At 36.0% G+C, this 21,444-nt stretch overlaps 1 protein-coding gene across 1 annotated transcript in view; it reads left to right on the top strand.

Annotated features, from left to right (window-relative positions):
* The window catches only part of PTAR1 (protein prenyltransferase alpha subunit repeat containing 1), a 50,151-nt gene extending 29,615 nt beyond the window's left edge, over positions 1-20,536 (top strand). The window contains exons 5-9 of the mRNA XM_023752329.1: positions 1,743-1,847; positions 2,713-2,749; positions 3,641-3,835; positions 8,570-8,874; positions 11,294-20,536. Of these exons, the coding sequence (XP_023608097.1) occupies positions 1,743-1,847; positions 2,713-2,749; positions 3,641-3,835; positions 8,570-8,874; positions 11,294-11,636 (985 nt within the window). The 3' untranslated portion in view covers positions 11,637-20,536. The remainder of the gene's footprint in view (positions 1-1,742; positions 1,848-2,712; positions 2,750-3,640; positions 3,836-8,569; positions 8,875-11,293) is intronic.
* The last annotated feature ends 908 nt before the right edge of the window (positions 20,537-21,444 follow it).

Genomic DNA, 21,444 nt, shown 5'->3' with positions numbered 1-21,444 from the left:
ATACTGACATCAATAAATGATTGAATAAATAAACAAATAAATAGGACACAATAGACAAATTCGCTATATAGAAGATTTCCAAATAATTTGTCTAGATGACTCCCCTCAAGGAGGGGAGTATAATTTCCTACTCAAGTGTGACTTCCAAAAAGTGCAGTGGAGAAAACCTGGTATACACTACCTCAGCCAAGTAATCCAGGTCAACATCAACAATGACAAGCCGTGCTATTGTGTGCCCCTGATATGATGTGATGAAAATGGCACTTTACCTCTGTGGTCTCTTCCTCTTCAAAACTCACAATCCTAGTCTTACCATGAGAAAACATACAAAATACCTGACCAGTACTCTGTCAAGGCCATTAAAAATGAGGTATACCTGAGTATACTTGAGGGATCAAGAGGAACCTAAGGAGACGTAATAGTCGAATGTAATATGCTATCCTGGATAGGACTCTGGAATCGAAAAAGGGCATTTGGTAAAAGCTAAGGAATTCCAAAAAAAGCATGGTTCCAATAGTGATCTGTCAATAATGGTTCATCAGTTATTACAAATGTACCATAATATGTTAATAATAGAGGAAACTGGGTAAATGGCATGCAGGAATTCTCCTTACTATGCTTACAAATTTTGTCAATTTTTAAAAGAATTCTAAAATAAAAGGTTTATTTCAAAAAACAATTGAATATTGGCATTTCACGTGGTTCAACATAATACTTATAGGATTATTGTGAGAATTAAATTATATAATATATGCAAATCACTTAACATAGTGCCTGACTCAGGAGAAGTTCAATAAATGGTAGTTTTTATAAGGATGACTTTTATTATTATTTATTGTCATTTCAGACAGAATAACTGAAGATTGAGGGGAAAGGTAGCATTTGTTTATTCAGTATCTACTATGTGCCAATTACTGAGTTAACCAGTGAAGGTTTAGTCATAGACAAGTCCCCTGGTCTCCTACAAATTTTGACTAGAATGACAGCAGAGAGAAGCAGTAACTAATAGTTTGCAATAGAGAGAAAAATGTAAAAAAATTTAAGATAAACTTTGCAGAAGTATAAAAATACAGTAACATATAGAGGAATAAAGCACACCACTCACCTTAGTAACCCCTGGATGCTCCATGGGTATTTTTTTTTTAGCTTCAGCACTAGCTAGTCTTTGTAACAATTAGTGATCACAAAAAAATTAGAGTTTTCAAGGGAAAGTGATGAGATTTTTTCACATTCTCTTTAATCAGAAAGTAAAATATGCAGCAAAAATTTTAAAGGAGTAATTTTTATTAAAAGGTAGATGCATATGAGGAAAGGTAGAGGGAAAATTCAAAAATAAAAATAGTAATTGAGATTACATCTCAATCATACTGTTAGTTGTATGTGTATTTTTTTGTTAATGAACCAGGCCATATTAAGTCCTACTTAGGAAGCTAGACAATCCTTGCCTCATTTTGGAGCTGCCCTACAGATACTGATGTCAGGCCTTGTAAGGTTTGCAAACCCCTTGGCCTTCTTCCAAATAGATAACTAAAAGGTCCACCACCAATTTAAAGCTTTTATTTGTTATTTTAAGATTATGAGAATACATTCTTGATTACTGTGTGTGACATGTATGAGTTTTGTTTTCTTTCTTTTTTCAAAAATTCTTGGAAATTCACTTCTCAATGAGGTTATATTAATACCCATACAATATGTTTGGATAGAAAGATAAAGTAATGGTTCTTTTTATTTTTCTTTTACAGAAAAGAGCTGATCCTCTCTGGCACTTTAAATCCAATTAAGGATTTACATCTGGGAAAACTGGCCTTAACTAAGTTTCCAAAGAGTCCAGAAACATGGATTCACAGGTGTGCTTATTGTACTCCTTAGGATTCTTACGTAGGATTCAGAATGGCTGGAGAAAACACAGAGTGTGAAACCAGGTCACATACTGGTTCAGAGGATGAATTTTAAAGTCAAGTTATGTTTAAATCTTGATGCCAACACTTGCTACCTGTGTGATTTTTAGAAATTATTTAACCTCTTCAAGCCTCAGTTTTCTTTTTTGTAAAATGGGAATAATAATTACACCTATCTCAGAGTTAATAGCTGAGTTTATATGAGTAATACATGTAAATACTACCACAGTGCCTGGCACACATTAAATACTCAATGAATTTTAACCATTATTATTAACATTCTTATGGAGTCATGGAAATTGCATTTAGATATTCAAATAGAAAGCTTACGTTTTATAATTAATTAAATTGTGTTCTTGGTAAAAATGGCGGTGGTGATGGTTGTGGTTATTTAAAATAAGCAAATAAGGAAAATAAGTGCAGCTGAAATGAATGGTATATGGGTAAGCAGAGGTTGCTAAGACCATAAATGCAAAGAATATTTTTAGGTTAAAGGCCTGAGGCACATAGCCAAAGTGCACATAAGAGCTCTTTTTACTATCCTGGCTGTCTGGAATCATCTTTCTTTTGAACTCCATGTAACCACTGTAATGACTAAAAGGATAGGTGTGAGCTTGCTGGTTGGGTCAGTGGAAAAATTCTCTGAAGAAGTCTGTTCTCAGTTTATTAAGCCATTTAAAATTTTGCTTAAATTCTGAGCATTTTTTAAGATCTTACAGTTAGTTGAAAATATCTTAGCTATAATCTTGCCTTTGGCTAGCATTGCCAATGAGCTACCTCCAAACCATCTAATCAGTTGTATTTTCTTTCTTAGTGGAAATTGTGATAGCAGACTTCAGAGGTATATGATTGTGTGTGTAGAGGTCTGGAAAGGGATGGTGGCAGGAGAATGGAATTATTAAATATGCATCGGTCAATCTGTTGGCTTGGCTAATATTTTATAAAGCAAGGTTTTGTTAAGTACTAAAATTGTTATTTGAAAATGAAAAAATTAGTTTTCCTACTCAATTTCTTGTACTTTTATGTTAGAAATTTTTAATCTAAAATAATGCTTTATGAGAAAATATTTGTTAAAACCTAAAGACATTAAGTGGTTGAGACATGTTATTGAATTTCATTTAAATGTATGCAAATGAAAATCTTAAAAATAGACAAGGGGGAAAATCTATAAAGACCTTTTAAAACCTTGATGGTCTCACTAATTATAATATATTTATTTCCTCTAGATTCTATACTATAATATGGAAATTTTGCTTAATGAAAGTTGTCATAATGCAGTTTCTAGTTTGCAAACAAATACACATAGGATGAGGCATTCGTATGTAATTAAATACAGAACCATGATTCCTCTTCTAGCATTTACCAGCCATTAATTATATCTGCTCTCCCACCAACTACCACTACAACACACACACACTCACTCACAGAGTTGTCATTTTGTAACTGATGGCATTTTCTTTTTGACAAATTGTAACATTTTAGAAAGATTTTTCTTCCTCTTGTCTTTCCTCTTTTTAAATGCTGCTAAAGTTAACTATGTCTTTAAAACAAAAACAGTTCCCCCGCATCCCCCCAAAACACACACACACACACACACACACACACACACACACAGGTGTTATTTTCATTATCTGTGAATGGAAATTATATTAAGAACAAGAAAATTAAGAACAAGAAAATTTTATTTTTCTCTCTGGTTTATGTTCTTTCCTCATTCTCTTTCCCACATGCTACCCTACCAGACGATGCAGGAAACCTCCTTGCCTTCCTTTGTGACCAAAGGAAACTTGGGAACAATTCCTGCAGAAAGGACACAGCGACTAATACGAGAAGAGATGGAGGTCTGTGGTGAAGCGGCAGGGAGATACCCAAGCAACTATAATGCCTGGTCCCATCGCATCTGGGTTTTACAACACCTGGCCAAGCTAGATGTCAAGGTAGGGAGTTTTCACTTCTGGCAGATTTTAGGCCAACGATTTTAGAGGAGTAGCCCTTTCCTCTCCCTAGCACTCTCCATGCCTGCCCTTTAAATCTCCTGGTTGCAGTTCCTCCTCAAGGGTTTTAAAGGAGGAAAGAGGAGGATCTAATGGCAGCCCAGCAGCCTAGAGAGGATCACGACAGCTGATACCTCCAGGGGGTCCTGGCAATTAAAACAAAGTTGTGTTCCTCACCAGCATATTTTGGCACTGTTAAGGCTAGTGCATTGGCAGAACAAAGGCAGGTTTAAGCAGTAAGGAAGACTGAGCATAACTCATTTTGCCCTGAAACTGGAAGGGATTGCGGAGCATTGGAGAACTGAAATTGTTTTTTTCTTGATAGCCTCTGATTATGTGACTTTCTGAGTCAGCTGGCTGCCTGTTCAGTCTCTCTTGGGAAGGAAACAAGCTTTCACTCAGGTATTCCCCAACTTGGCTGAGTCTATAAAAATCCTGAGGTTTCCTAGGTGCCACCCCAGGCCTACTAAATTGGATGAGGGTAGGATTTAGAGATCAGTATGTTTGACAAGCTCAGGGGTTATTTGGATGCAAAGCCAGGTTGGAAACTGTCACAGCCTAATCCTTTCAGTTTAGAAATAAAGAGATGGAAGTTACCAGAGAATTTTAATGGCTTAGACTTAGCCACAGCATTACTTATTATTCATCAGAGGGAGAACCAGGTATCTTTGTGCTCCTTGCATACTATAGTTATTCTAATTTCTTCTTCCCTTTTTATGATATCAGTGTCATCAGCATTGAGGGTACTTGTCTAAAAGCTTCCCAGTCTTGAGACAATTTAAAGACGTCAAAATGCTTTCAGATTAATAGAGACACTGTTCTCTAATTTTTACGCACCACTGCCTTCTTTATACATCTTTCGTAGGTTCCCTCTCCTCTCTGTTTCCAAGATAGAGATTCCTCCAAGAGAAACAAGAGAGTTTTCACTTCTGGCAGATTTTAGGCCAACGATTTTAGAGGAGTAGCCCTTCCTCTCTAGGTGATATGGCTCTATGCTTCAGGAGGGGAGATGCCTAATGGAGAGGAAAGAGCTAAGACAGAATTACGTTGATCTGGGCTTAGAGTCTGGCCCTACTAGCTGTCTGTGGAAAGTAAGGCTTTAATGTTTTCATCTTAAAACAGGAGCTTTACTTTCTGCCTTGGTGGATTATTATGAAAATTACTTAAGTTAATGTGTGTAAAGTACTGGGCACCTAATAGTAGAGGCTCACTAAAATTTAGTTCTTTTCTCTGTTCCACACAGAAAGGAAATGTAGGTGAAACAGGCTACCAGATTGCTAGGTCAACTCACCGCAATTTGCTCATGAAATAGTACTGAAACCCAGTCATTCCCAGACTGTGGTGTAAAGACAGAGTTTGCTCTCAAGAAATTGAACATCTAGTTGAGGAAGCAGATACCAACAGTTACAAAGCAATGTTACATTTGCAGGAACCAGGGGAAGCTGCAGGTTCAGTGGGAGCACAGAAATTACTCCTCATCCAGGCTGGGCTCATGGGAGTCTGGAGGAATGATTGCAAGTTATCTGGTGGGTTGAGGGAGCTATTGCGTGCTTAGAGCCAGTCACTTTCGCTCCATGGCTTGGTAATGTGTGGGGGTTGAGGAGAGTTAAGGAAAAAGAGGAAGGCCAAGTCCAGGTGAGCTGTGAAGTCTTCGGAAGCTTTCCTGCCTAGATATGATCCTTTTATGGTGACATTCTCACAAAATCAGGAACTTGGGGCCAAGGTGAAATTCTTGGTTACTTTAGACCATCTGGTGTTGAAGACGGTGTGTTGACTCAGCTGCTTGAGTCCACTGCTAGGCTCACAATCCTAGGCTCACATGCTGTCAGCCAGCCTTGCCCTTGGGGAGACTGCTTTTCCTGTCATCACTGCCATTGTGGTGTCTCTTGCTCTCAGTAAAGAGTGCTGACATTGCAAAATCCCCTTTCTGCTCTTATAAGCCATTGAGCAAGGAGATCATGCTTTTTCTGTCAGAGAAAGTAATCATAAAAGTACCAGTAGCCTAGAGCAGCTTAAAAATACATATAAAATGAACTGGCCTTTTTTTTTTTAACTAGAAAATGCAAAGTGATTTCTTAAAGTGTTGATATCTTAGAATTGATGAGGTTATGGAAACAAGCATTAAAGAAATTGCTATAATCTTACTGAAGGTCAACATGTCTAATCCTGCAGTTCTGCCTCTAGGAATTCATGCTAAAGAAATAATGGGAGATGCAGCATGGTGTAGCAGCAAAAGGTTCCACTCAGTGGTCATGCAGACCTCATTTGAATACTGCCATCAATTTGCTGTGTGCCCTTGAGGAAGTGTCTTAGCCTCTCTAATCTTCAGTTTCCTCATCTATAAAATGGGAAAGATGAAAATTCCTACTACATCGAGTGATATAAATTAAATGGGAGAATCCACATAAAGTGGCTATCGCAAGTGCTTGTACTAAGCACTCAACAAACATTGATTATATTAAGTATGGATATTTGATAGATGAAAGTACTGTTTATAATTGTGAAAAACTAGTCTAACCCACCAATAATGAGGGTTTAGTTACAGTCCAATCTATCACATGTTATAATATTTTGTTGTTAGTAAAATTGTATTTTGGAAGATAAGAAAAATGTTCATTATAGTTTAAGGATATAATACTAAATATGAGATGGACCTAATATAATTTCTTAATATATTATTAGTATTGAATGTGATTTTAAAGTGTTTAGAACAGTGCCTGGCATATTGTAAGTGTTCAACAGATTATATATATATATATATATATATATATATATCTACACACACACACATATATATATATATGTATATATATATATATATGTATTACATACACACACACACACAAAGTACTGTTATGGATATATTTTCTGGTATTTTTCTATAATAAGCATTTGTTAGCTTTCTATTAAAAAATGGTTAGAGAATAAAAAATGTTTATCAATGCTATAGAGTGGAGATATGAGACGTTTTAATTTTCTATTTCATGTTCCCTGTGATGTTTGTGTGTTTAAGTGAACATATAGTTAGGTAAATTTTAAAATAGTCTCATTTCTAGGGTGGGAGGGGAGGAAAGACAGTTGAGCAGAGGTCATTACTCCAAAAATGATAAATAGATGTCCAATAAAGACATGAAAAGATGTTCAATATCCTGAGCCATTAAGGAAATGCAAATCAAAACCACAGTTTGATACCATTTCACACCAACTAGGATGGATAAAATTTAAAAGACAGACAATAACAAGTGTTGACGAAGATGTAGAGAAATTTGAAACCCTTATACTTTGTTGGTAGAAATGTGAAATGGTGTACCCACTGTGGAAAACACTTTGGCATTTAAAATCTGTTGTACTATAGCCTACATGTCCTGCTGCCTAATTCTTCAATAATGTAATAACCTTAAGATTAGTTTTGTTTTTTTCAGCTAGAAGTTTATCTGGTTCTATTTTGCTCACCTTTTAAATCTAATAAACAGTCTTGTTTTTTATTTCTTCATGACTCACCAGAGGTAGCCTCTATAATAAATTTATGTGGCTATGAATAAACTCTTTTAGGATTTAAAACATTTCACTGATATAACTTAACCATCCTAGCAGGGAATAAGCTTATCCCTCAGTACTAGTCACTTCATTCATTAAATTGTTTATTCATTCAGTCATAGAATACTTACATGTCCACTCTGATGCCAGTGGATATAGGGACAGATAAGGATCTTAAAGAACTTGTAGGGTTTGATGGGATAAAAAAGTTGCACAGAAAATTCTATAATATATATGGTGAAACCCACAAGAAGTATGGAGGTTCAGAAGAGGAAAAGATTTCTTCTAGGGAAGAAAAGAGACTGTGAGAAGTGGAGAGGGATCTTGGTACAGGAGAAGGCATTTGCTTGGAACCTTTAAAAAACAGGTAAAAGAGTTTTTTGACATTGTGTTGTCTATATTGTTCACTGTTGACAAGTATGTCTTTTTTCCTTAGCTGGTCTGAAAAATCCTCTGATGGAACATGGTAGATCAATGTACCCATTTGCTGTTCAAGTTACTGCCAAATAATTAAATTTTTCATAAATGCTGATTTTCTTTTTTTTTCATTCCATTTAAAATTGTTTAGTTTGCAGGATTGATAGCACAAAGATTTAAACAGTTCACTGCTGAATTTCATCTCATCTACCTTTAAAAAACTATCATTGATGTTAAGTGAGTTGAGATGAATAGTAAGTAATAGTCGTGAACTCTTGAAATTTACTGTTACTCATGAGTCATGTTTTTGTACCAAGCCTTTAGAATTAAGTAGTGAGCAAAACAGACATGGTCTTTGCCCTCATGGCACTTATAGTGAAGAACAAATAATTACATTGAGTCTGTTGTGATAAGTTAGATATAGTAGAGGTTCATTAAATATCAAAGAAAGTTTACATCCAAGTAACCTCTGAATTTATATTTCCTTTCTATAGCATATATGTGTGTGTGTAAAATCTCCAATTACTTTATAAGGGAATGTCGAAACTAGCATTTACTGAGCTTCCGCTCAGCAACAGCACTGTGTATACACTGTATACAAAATATTGGTAGGAATGGCATTGTCAAAAACACACACAAAAAGGACAATCAAAGCAAGGCATTAATGGAGAAATAAAAACTTGGGAAGTTTCTCGTCTCACCTTTCTTTCTTCTTCTTACAAGATTCTTCTTGATGAACTATCTTCTACTAAACACTGGGCATCCATGCACGTTTCAGACCACAGTGGATTTCACTACCGCCAGTTTTTGCTGAAGTCTTTGACTAGCCAAACTGTGAAAGACAGTTCTGTGTTGGAGCAAAACCCTTTGAGAAGTGAGCCAGCCCTACTTCTTCCACAAGATGAAGCAGCAGCAGCTTCCACAGAGGAACCAAGGATAAATATTCCCCATCTTCTAGAGGAAGAAGTTGAATTCACCACTGATCTTATTGATTCCTACCCAGGACATGAAACCCTTTGGTGTCATAGGTAAGAGAAGGGAAAATTAATTTCTTTCATGAAGCTGTGTGTGTCCTTATGAGACCTACAGAGGTCTTGCATCTGATGCCTGCCTGCATGGGTGAACATGTGATCTGCTTGTGGAACTTTGCCTCAGTGATTTGGAGGAGTTTGTGTAACCATATCCTCCTCACGATCATCAATAATTGTTTTCCTCGTGTAGATGTTTGCCTACAGCTTAGCATGGTGGTATTCACCTTTGACTGTACAACAGAATAATATGTTACTTCCAAACAAAAAAACAAAAGTTTCTGCACACCTTCCTTGGAGATACTGATATTTAGCATATCTGGGATGCAGCACTGCCATTTTTTTTTTTAATATAAAGGAAAAAATCCTAACAGGGAAATAGGATATACAGTTAGACCATTCATTAGTCACCGAGACTAGCTAAACTTTATGCTTCAGACCATTATCTATATAATAAAAGCCTAAGCTACCATTATGGCGGAACAACCAGAACGACCGGTCACTATGATGCGCACTGACCACCAGGGGGCAGATACTCAATGCAGGAGCTGCCCCCTGGTGGTCAGTGCACTCCCACAGGGGGAGCGCTGCTCAGCTAAAAGCCAGGGTCACGGCTGGCGAGCACAGTGGCGGTGGCGGGAGCCTCTCCCACCTCCGTGGCAGTGCTAAGGAGCAGCAAGCCAAGCAGTAAAGAGCGGCAAGCAGGCGGGCGGTAAGGAGCGAGGGGTTCCGGGCTGCCAGAGGGCGCAGGCCGGGCTGAGGGACCCCACCCCAGTGAACGAATGTAGTGCACCGGGCCTCTAGTTAAGTATAATCTCTTTGACACTCTGTCTTTTGTGGTGTGTGTGTGTGTTTAAGTAAACTATACTTGGGGTATGTAACACGATTTTAGAAAGTTCTGAGAGAGCGTTAGGAACTTCATAATTTGACTTCTGAGCACATTTGACAGTAAAGTAACTTCATGTTGGAATGAAGTCCAGGTATGGGAATCCGTGATTTATTTTGGATCATCTAATTGGAGGCATCTTCATCTTTACAAATGCAAATTCTACTTCAGGTCATAGGATTCTGTTTGTAGACAAAAGACTTGCCTGTGCTAGGTAGGAGATAGGAATTTTAAATGTTTTTATATTTTTAAAATTAATTGAGATTTGTCTCCTTTTTCCAGTCTAAATATAGTTAGAAGATGGAAGATAATCTCCCCTCTTTGGCACTTACATAAATATAGAATTTTCTTTTCTCTTAAAAACAAGACACTCCTATTCCACATTTTCAAGAGAGAAGACAGATCTTGACTTATGTCATTTTGATGTTACAGATTTTTTTGTTGCTTTATATTTAGGCATATTAATAACAAGGCTCAGGGAATTTTAAAAATCTATTTGTGTTTGAGAGAGAGCTAGATTAATGGAGCAGAAACTGTCTTTGTTCATGTAAAGATTAATTGGAGTTAGTTTGGGGTGGGAGTGGGGAGAAGAGATAATTGGGACGGCCTATCTATCTACAAGCTAGTGTTCTACTACAGATTCATTGCCCCAAGGAAGTTTATCTGTCCTTTAAGTTGTGTCCTCTATATGGTGGGTATGTGTTCCCTGTTTACTCCAGGATATGCTGGGAAAATGGATAGTATTATCTTTTTAAGGGCTTAGATTGCTGATGTGATGATGAGATACAATGACCTGGAACCTATATAGTTTACCATATTGTGTAGAGTAGATGTGCATCCCACTGCGTCAGATTTTTGGAGATTAGGCACATGGATCTTCATTTTCAATAAATAAATCCACATGATTCTAAGGGCAGGAGACCTGCTCTCCTTAGAGGAAGAATAGCAACTGTGTCTTGTAACATACTTCACTCGGAGCCCAGCACATCCCTAATGCATGTGGATTTTTAATGAGATTGAGTGATGTATTTAGGAGAAGCTCACATGGTTTCTACATAAGACCAACTGCAGTAGATTGTTCTTATTAAAGAAAGTATTGGCTAGAGGCCATGGACTAAGCCTCTAGAGGAGCTATTTAATCCCTTTGTTTCAGAATCTCTTGTCTTTTGGGATATCAACAAGGTTTGTATTTTAATTTATTGCAGAGATTGGGCTAAGACCTAATTTTGGTTTTGTATTACAGTTTACAAAGAATAGAACTTGAAGTGATTGCCATCATCTCAGTTAATGCTATTTAAAAACCTTTCTCACAAACCGGTAATCTGGACTTGTAAGGCTAGTAATATACCCAGAGACTTCATCATAACTATTATTCCTCCTTTTGCCAGATAAGTCTGGGTTATGAATGGAGCAGTGAACTGAGTACTGTATGTTTTGAAATTATCAACTTAGTTTTTTGTTTTCCTTGAAAACCTTGACCTTGCGATGTGATCTTCTTTTCTCTATTCCCCCCCACTCCCTCCCTTTTCACAGGCGGCATGTTTTCTACCTTCAGCATCACTTACGTGGTAGTTTTCCTCACAGTGTGACCCAGTTGTCAACTGCAGACAGCCCTGTGGGGACTTCAAGTGACTTGCACCACATCCCAACAGGCCCTCGCACGGCTCAGGCAATGGAAGTGGATGGATTGAGTGACTCAAGCAAGCAAGGCTATTCCCAGGAAACAAAACGCCTGAAGCGGACCCCAGCTTTAGATTCCGTAGGCCTGGAAATGGAACACAGGTTCATCGATCAAGTATTGTCCACTTGCCGGAATGTAGAGCAGGCCAGGTTTGCCAACGCATATAGGAAATGGCTGGGTACGTTGAGTCAATGAAAAAGGTGGACTATTCCTGCAAGGTTCCCCTTTTTAGTGCAATATTGCTTTCCTTTCTTATTTACATAGCTGCATGAACTGTCTGCTATTATTAGCTAACCATATATTCTTCATCTTTAGGTTAAAAGTCCAAAAAAGACCTTTCATTTTATTTATTTTGTTAAGAACTGGCATTCCTTTGGGGACAAAATAATTGTGTACTTCTTTCCTGCTAAACAGTGAGTCTTAATTTTCTTCTTTGAAACTTCTCATCCTTTCTGTTTCTATACTTGTTTATTTCTAAAAGAAGCCTGTTTCTAGGCTTCTCATTTGGTCCTCCTAGCTGGTTCAACACCTCCACCCACCTCGGTGCAATTGCTGGATAGACTAATTTTTTTTTAAATTAAAAATGTATGTTGTAGTTAAGCTTAAAAACAATACAAATGCAAAATTACTCAATCTAATTGTTGTTTTGAGAATCAAATGGCCAGATGGATGGTTATGTGAAAATACAAACCATTTCTTTCTCTAACATGTTCTACAAGTTATAGACCAAGATAACCAAAGTCAGAGTTTTGGAACTTATATGAAAAACATGCTTCCAATGTAATCCATTTTTAAAATGGTTATTTTAAAAAATAATAATTTTAAGAGTTTATGTAATTGCAGTACTGGAAAATTATTTTTATTACTAGTTTTGATAGATTGTTTTTAACCTCAAATTTGGTATATGCCAAAAACATTTAGATCAATGCTTATAAAAATCAATTTTTTAAAAAAAACCTGGAATGCCATTTTTAGTTATTACTACTTATTTTCCTTCCAATTCACCATAAAAAATGGGAGAAATATGCATAGAAATGTATCCATAAAAATCTTCCTTTTTAAAAATTTAAGTTATTGAGGATACACTGGATAAACTACAAAATTTTTATGAAATGATTATTAAAAGTTAACTGGCAAAAGCCAGGGAGACAGACTAATTTTGAAGGTTAATTCTTTAATCTTATTTTAAAAAATAAAATAATTAAAAAACTTTGATACTAAACTTATCAGGGATGAGGTACCAAAGTATCCACCTTATAGCTGTATCTTATCTTTTCAATAACAAGGGCTGTTTTTTTCAGGTTGGTTGGGCCGCGGGGGGAGTTTGGGGAGTACCAGGTAATGTCTATTTTCCATTATTATATTTTCTATTATTATATTATTATATTTCCCATTCATAAGTGGTCTGTGTTCCTTATTTCCACATACCTTTCTCTTCATTGTCCCAGTTTGTTCCTTATTTTTTGTCACTTTCACCTTTGTCTGTTTTTTCTTATCTGTGTTATTTCAGTGACATATTCTGAAGATATTCTTCCCTATTTCCAATGAATTCCATACTCCATTAAACACATGCACACATGAAATATGAATATGAACTGCTCCTCTAAAAGTTCCTCTAGTGATGGAGGCTGTCTTGCCCTGTGTATGTAAAGAATGTGAGTCATAGTGGCAGAAACAGTGGTGGCCACCATGCTCTGTCTGTTATCCTTTTTTCCTTGCTAGGTCACCCATGGTACAAAGAGACGATGTAGGGAAAGGCAGACCTCCTATCTCACTGTTATGGAAACTCTGGAATTTAATGAAACATATTGCTGTAAGGGAAAAGAATAAGTCCTGTACTTGTGCATCATGATTTTGTTGAGTGGCAAAATGTTGAGACTTAAGAACACTAGAAAAATTGTCCAGCCTGGTTGCTGTAGACAGAAGGTGCTCTTACCTCTTAGGGCAAATTATCCTTTTGTAGCTTTTACAGTATTTTAGTGAAAAAATAATTGTCATTATGAACATAATTCCATGGCCCTTTGTGTGCAAGGCATATTTTGAATCAAATACCTCAAGGATAAAACCATTAACTTGTGATCTTCAGCATCTACAGGGATTGAGGGGGAAATTACACAGAGATGACATGGGAGGTTCAACTCATTCCACTGATACATGTTGCCAAATTCTGGCCTCACTCAGTATTATCTTTTTTCTAAGCATCATTTTAAGTATCCCAACTATTAGGGCTTCTTAATGCTTTGATGTTAGAGTATTCAGGACGTGAATATAGACAAAAACCCTGTGAAACATCAGCTAAATTTTATAGTGCTCCACATTTAAAAAATATATATTTTTATTGATTTCAGAGAGGAAAGGGAGAGGGAGAGAGAGATAGAAACATCAATGATGAGAGAGAATCATTGGCTGCCTCCTGCATACCCCCTACTGAGAATCAAGCAATGCAACCTGGGCATGTGCCCTGACCGGGAACTGAACCATGACCTCCTGGTTCTAAGGTTGGCATTCAACCACTGAACCACACTGGCCGGGCCACATTTTTTATACCTTTCACAGAGTATCTTGCTCATCTTGTTAACTGTCTTCATCTGTTTTAAGTCTCTTAACCCACCCCTTTCTGAAGCCATGCAGTCCTTTAATATCTTGGTCTCTCGTCTTCCTAATAAAGTTTGAAGTAGGAGTGAAAATACAAACATTCAGAGGGTACTGTTTGTATGACTTTTGTGTGCTGTTTCTAAAAATTTTATTTTTAAGTGTTCATTCACAGAAAAACCTGGTATTGTCCTATATGGTTGTATTTTTTTTCCTAAATGGTCGACACCTAAACTCACTGGCTGTAGTATAATATCTTTTTGACTGAATGAGCTCATTCAGTGCAAAGGATGTGTCTATTTTTTGGGATTTGTTAGTCTTCACTTACTTTGTATAAATATGTCATTGTTAAAAGATGGTTTAGGTTGACATACATTTCATCAAACTTTTACTGGAAGAATAGTAGGCCGTAGTACATCCTGTGGATCATGTATACTACTGACATGCAAAAAGCAATAAGATTGTCAAGATCTTCATCACCACCACTAACCCACCTTTTTTTTAATATACCTATTTTGATAATATGGTGTTTTCAAATTCTACTTGCACATTGTGAAGGTTTGTTAAATATGTATTCAATTAATGAATGATTAACTGTTTGAAGAGGGGAAAGATTGATCATGAGTGATAGAGTGAGTTATGATTGAGAAATTAATGAAGCAATGGGCTGTGAATGGATGATATATTCTAGCTTCATGATTCTTCAGTGGAGCTATTGCATATTGAATAAGTTAATTTTATACAGCTGCTTTGTTTATACATCCAAGAAGTATAGTTCTGTAATTACCAATTAATTGTACTTTAATACACACTTAAATATCATAGGACTAATGAAACCTGTTTGCATTAAGAACACTATTTTCTGTTATGATGTTGCAGAAAAATCTTACCAGTACAGCCAGAGCCACTGAGGGGCATCTGAAGAAATTCTCTAATTTTAAAGACTTGTTGATCAGTACCAGTGAATGGATAGTCATTTTGTACTTCTCCTTTCCCCCTCCCAAACTTGAACTGTGGACCTTTTAGATATTTCTTAAACCTCTGTAAGTCATTTTTTAAATTTAAGGATTTGATACTTCGTGTTCCCTTTTTCTTTTCTAGGTTTTAGCATTTTATTACCTTTTTGGAAACTATGGACACAGACTTTCAGTCATATTTCTTATGGTACGGTTCTAATTTTAAGTTAAAGGCTTCATGATTAATAGGACTAAATGTATACAGAATGTCACTAAAAGCCACTTAAATTTTCAGATAAGGGCTTATGTAACAAGATGTGGAAACACAAGTTCTTGGATTTGTATGTGGCATTTTGTAGGAAAGCATATATGGGGGTAGACCATGTGTCATTTAGTAGATATATTCAGGTCATATCAGCTCATGCTTGTTGAGACACACACACTGAGTGTGTGTGTGTGTGTGTGTGTGTGTGTGTGTGTGTGTGTAAAGAGAACTTTTAATATTGTTGAGAACAAGTTATCAGTGTAGTAATTTTCTATAGCACAGATGGTATCTGACACAGGCGCTAAGTACAATTTGGGAGTGCAACTACCACTTGTACAATAATGTGTCTCAACCTCAGTTCCCTGAATTACAAAAGATGAGAAAGATTCAGTTAACAAAGGAAGTAACATATAATCTTTTTTTCCCATAAAGCTTTTGTAAGCTTACAGTTATTTTGTTATTAGAAAATTGTATTTTAAAACTTAAATATTTAAATTATGCTAGAAAATTTGAACAGCATTGTAACAACTGACCTTTTTGTCTTCTGAATAAATTTCTCAAATAGAACCATTGCAAATGCTGTCACTTTACAGACGTGCCGCTGCTTCCCGTGCTTGGGTGAACTCTGTCCCGTGCTCCTGTTTAATGAAGTGCATTGAGGCTCAGGGATCTTAGGCAAATTCAGTGTGATGAAGGCAGTAAGCAGGAAAAATCAGCCCTGAGAAGTCTACTTAATGTCACACAGTGTCTTTTAAAAAATAACTATACATACTGTGTTAATCCGAGTGCCTTTCTTACTTTTGTGGGGAGCAAGATTATATTTAAGTCTAATGTTTAGGTAGAAAACAGAGAACAGAAGTTTTATCAAACTGTTGATTGTGACTCATTCCAATTGCTAGGCATGGTTCCCATGGAGTATTTTATCTAATGAGATACTGATATGAGCAGATGTTATGATTTCGTTTGCATTTCATTAGTTACCATGTTTAAGCACCCTGCCAAGAAGAATCATTCTTCTGGGGGGTTGAAGGCATCACATTTAAAGTATGGTATGTGCATAATGAAACATCAGCCTGGAACCCACGCAGCCTGTGTTCAAAGGGAAACTGGCTCCCTCCGCTGAAAGAAATGCAATATGATTGTCCTAAATGAATCTTTTGCCTCACTTTAAGAACTTTTAAGAATTACCCCCCAAATCCAGGCCTATATTAAGATAGTTGAAAGGAAAATAAATGGAAACTTTATCCTTTCAGATATCAGAGGAAAAGAAGCAAATACTGAGATGAAATTTCAAATGTGGCATTTTATGTACTTTGGGTATGGAAAGGGGAGGGATGGGAATTCCATATTTCAAAATAGCAAATAATTTTTAATTGTAATTTTATAAAAATAGATAGCTAAGGATTCCAAAGTGCTTTTCAGAGGACTGTTGAATAACATATTCCAGTAATATCTGTCATGTTCATAGTTGAGACAGAAAACCATTGTGTCTGTTGGGATCGGGTCAGGGAAGCCTTCGGCTCCCAACTTTCCAGGCCATGTTAACGCTGTAAAACCAAACTCTTCGCTAGGAAAAAAGAGAGAAAGCAGCAGCTTTGTCTGCTCATGCAACCTTGTGCTTCCAAGAATATTCGCTATATATGTATATATATAGTTTGTGCTTTGGGGCAATAATATGGTCCACAAAACTAACCCTGGCATTTTTTTTAATTAGTCTATTATTATTCCTCAGGGTGTAGAAGATTTAGTAAATTTAGGACAAAATTTTATATTCAGTGGCAAAAAAGAAAAGGCAAAAATATACTAGATACATTACTACTTCTTGAAATTTTAGTGTACATAGTATTTTTTATGAACCACTACCAGTGCAGTAGCACGTAGATGCTTCGTGACTGCCTCATTGTTCATCATGCTGCTTCAGTCCCTATGGCTCTATTATGAATGTTCTCACGTGTCTTCTCTGGAAACAATTATTTTTCATGTTTGACAGAGATAGGGGTGTTTCAGTGGACCTTTTCAGTTTTTGGAAATCCTATTGAGGAAAATTATTACTGTTTTCAAACTAACTGACAACTGTTTTGCTTCCTAAAACTTCAGGTTCCCTAAAGAGTGTTTTTGTGCAGACCCTGTACATGTTCAATACATTGCATAGTACTCTGTACCTTGTAGGAATACAACAGGTCAGAATTGTTAAAGGCCAGAAAATTGAAGCTAGCTTATCTCTGTCTTCTCACCATTGTCCATATTCTTAGTTTTAGGAGAAATAAAGTGCATAAGATACATAATCAGGTTCAAACATGCAAGGCAAAGATTGCAAATGAAACTTAGGTACTTTTAAAGCATATGTGTATGTGTGTATACATATATATGTATGTACATTTAAATGAGATTTGGAACTTGAATTTATATCGTGGTTTTACAAAGAATTTTATCTAAGGATTTTTATTTTCATATTTGCTTACAGTGCTCCTGTTTAAAGGCTTTTTTTATTAGACGAACTCCCTCAAGCAAAGTTGGGACCCTAACACAAGTACCCATTTGCCTGAATTAATCAGATATTAGTGTAAACGCTATTAAGTCTTTGGTTGCTCACAAACCATGATTTTCTGGCTTTTCTTCCATATCATTAGGGAATCAGCCTTAATTTTATGTATAGCAGTCAGTTTCCTCAAAGTACTATGCACCGTACTTCAGATGGCTGTTTTTGTCTTTATAAAGTAATCAATAATAAATTTGAGGTTTCTTAATGTCATAGGGATGAACAATTTTACATGTCCAGATGTTGACTCATACAGCATTTTATAAAAAGTGCTCATACATTATCCTCCCTCACAAATGTCATCTGGCATTTGGAGCAGGTCTTTTTTTCTTATTGGTTAAAGAATGAGAGTAAACAGTGCAGTCATCATAGGTGCTTGATAAATAGTCATTTATTGATCTATCAAAAGAACAGCTTTCAGAAAGGAGACTGTTGTCATCTTTCACTGAGGAGTATATTTGTAGAGTAATATATGTTTGAAACTGAAAAATTACATCATTGGACATGAATTTTCAGGCTTATTTAAGTTGGCATTAGTAACGTAATGAAACTATTGTTCATGTACATTGGTCTGAAGATAGGGGATGTGAAAAGTTTAAGTAGTTGTTTGTGCAAGGCACAAGAATAAATGCAGTTGTCTTCGTGGGCTGCTGAACTCTAGAGAGAACTGCTGTAGTCTTCTGCAGTCAGCGTCTATGTTGGTATATCGAGTATTACCTGCTTTAGATTTTGCTTATTTCTCCCTAAATCTTGGTTGCTTTCCGATATCTTAAAAGTGGTAATGGTAAAATATTAAATAATTGCTTGCTGCTTTTCTCAGAACATCTTTAAAATAAGGGAGACATTTTTATGAATGATAGAGTAGCTTCAGAATCTGCTCATTGTGGCTTTCAGAGCATTTTTGGAATGCTCTGTAATTCCAGTGGAAATTAGAAACAGATTTAAACAATTACACATTCCAGCCTGAGCTGTGAGGAACAGAGTGTGTAGCATCGTTGTAATTGGGTATTGGCTCCCGAAGAGGTTCCTGATGCATGACTGTGAGGCTGGCTTCTGACTGGGTGACCACAGGCAGTATTGTGTTTTGGTGTGTGTTGTTCCTAGGGGAATAATGGAATGTGCACTAGATTAACTTGTTTTTAAGTTGGACAGAATAAAAGTTGAGGTATTATAAGTATGCCAAATATTTATACACTCAATTATAAAAACTAAAAAAAGAAAGGAGAAGAAAATGATGAAATGTCAATGATTTTTTTTCCGGTAGCTTCTAAATTGTTTTAAATGCAAGTCTCTTGGACACTAGGCAGTTGCTTAAACACCGAGAGACTTTAAGGGATAGTTCTCAGATACTATATTCTGCGATTAGAATTCACCATGCGTATTAATTTTACATTGCTTGAAGATTTTTTCCAAAAATGGAATATTTAAATAAGGTGCAGTCAATATTGTGTTAAGATTCTGTTACAGGTTATGGTTAAATAGACAATTACATATAGGATCTGTGGTGCAAGGTCAGATCCTGGGCATTAAATAAATGTTTGGCTAATTTATTTTCCCAAAGATATTGTCTTCATTCTGATTGCACTGCTGTTTAAAAAAATCTGTCCTTCTCCACCCCCTAAAAAAGTCATTGAATTTCCTTCAGTTCTCACCATATAATAATTGACACTTTTAAGGTTATTTTATGAATTATTTTTATACTTGAACTGTATACCTTGCAGAAGGATAAAAATAAATTCTGCAGTAATGTGTGTGCAGAGGGTGCTTATGTGTTCTGGGAGTCAGTACTCCACAGTGTTTAAAGTATGCTAAGTTCTAAGGCTAATGTCATAATTAGATATTGCCTACATCAGCTCTGTCCAATAGAAATAAATGTGAGCCACATATGTAATTTTTAATTTTTTAAAAGGTGAAATTAATATTTTTATTTAATCCAATATATTAAGCATATTATCATGTAAGTATGTAATCAGTATACAAAATTATTGAGATATTTTACCTTTTTTTTTTTTAATTCAGCATTTGTACTCAGAGTGCATCTCAGTTCTGACTAGCTACATTTCAAGTGCTCCAATAGCCCCATTTGGCTAAGGGCTACTATATTGGACAGTGCAGACTCATAGGGTACAAAGTATGACTTTATTTTAAATTGGGAGATGGTAAGGTAGGCATGAAATTATGGTACTTTAGTATATTTAGAAAAGTATCTAGTACAATTATCCACTCATTTTCCTTCATTATTTCAAATTTGCTCTAGAAGTAGACTTACCCTGTTTCAGTTTGCCAAGCATTACATAAGGAGGAAGAAATTCCATTCCATGTAAAATACCATGATATGCTACTTATAACAACATGTTATCATTAACACATTTTTCAATGTGTTCACTAAATTCTGTCCTATTTCTTCAAAATAATAGCTTAAATTGCATGTTAATTGTATATCTGTACCTATTTTATTTTTATATATTATAATACAATAATGTGTATTAACAAACAGCCCTAGAATTCTGATCTTCCTATGCAGCTGTCTTCTAGTACTTACTAGTACACTTACTAAGTTGTGATAAATGGCAGAAAAGTAGAATGAACCTTTTTTTTCTGTTAGATTTGTTTTTATCATGTGATCACCATGTACCAAGCCAGCTATAAATTACTGTATTTCTGTAGAATATGGAAAATAGTGTTTATGTCTTATCTTTGCTAAATGTTTGCAGTTTCTAAGTAAACTTCTCATCTCCTGAAATGAGTGTTGTGTGATTTTATTGTTCCTTGCGGTGGTGGTTTAAACTCCCCTCCCGTCCACCAGCCTGTCCTGTGGACCTGCTGTGATGGTGGAGTGAGGAGGGCTCTGAGCTGTTGTCTAAGTGACCAGCGAGTTCATTACCAACATTTGCAGAAAGAATAAAAAATGTCATTTGTGTCTAGGATATAAAAGAAATGTCAAAAGCAAGTTAGTAAATTTGTCACCGTTTTTAGAGTGCATTAACAGTGACTAATTGACTTATGCAAGTCATTGTAACTAGGTATGCTTTTTCAATATTTCAAATGAAGTTACTAGCAGGGAATGAGTCAGTTATTTTAGTGTTATACCCCATGTATTTTTAATCTGGAGTCTCACTTCTATTACAGGGTGTTCCCCAAAAAATGTCTACACACTTTATAACAGCTGATAGCTCAATTTTGAAAATGAAATATAGTTTAATAAACAATGCCTTTATAATTGTTCAAACTTTGTGTATAATTTATTGGGACACCCTATATTAGAAGTTAGATACACAGCATTCAGAATTACTTAGGTGGTAGAATACATGAAGAGACTGAAAAGTATTTGATAAAGTTGACACTTCTTTATTCAGATTTTTAAAAAAATGTATTTTATTGATTTTTCACAGAGAGGAAGGGAGAGGGATAGAAAGTTGGAAACATCGATGAGAGAGACATCGATCAGCTGCCTCCTGCACACCTTCTACTGGGGATGTGCCCTCAACCAAGGTACATGCCCTTAGCTGGAATCGAACCTGGGACCCTTCATTCCGCAGGCCGACGCTCTATTCACTGAGCCAAACCGGTTAGGGTTTTATTCAGATTTTAAATGTTTTAAAAGGATGTTTTGTGGGAAAGACCTTTTATAACTTTGTCCCATGACTATTT

This window comes from Myotis lucifugus, unplaced genomic scaffold (genome assembly GCF_000147115.1).
Source record: "Myotis lucifugus unplaced genomic scaffold, Myoluc2.0 scaffold_31, whole genome shotgun sequence".
In the NCBI taxonomy this organism is placed as follows: Eukaryota; Metazoa; Chordata; class Mammalia; order Chiroptera; family Vespertilionidae; genus Myotis; species Myotis lucifugus.
Note: the sequence above shows the minus strand (reverse complement) of the source record. Positions and strands in the feature narration are given on the sequence as shown.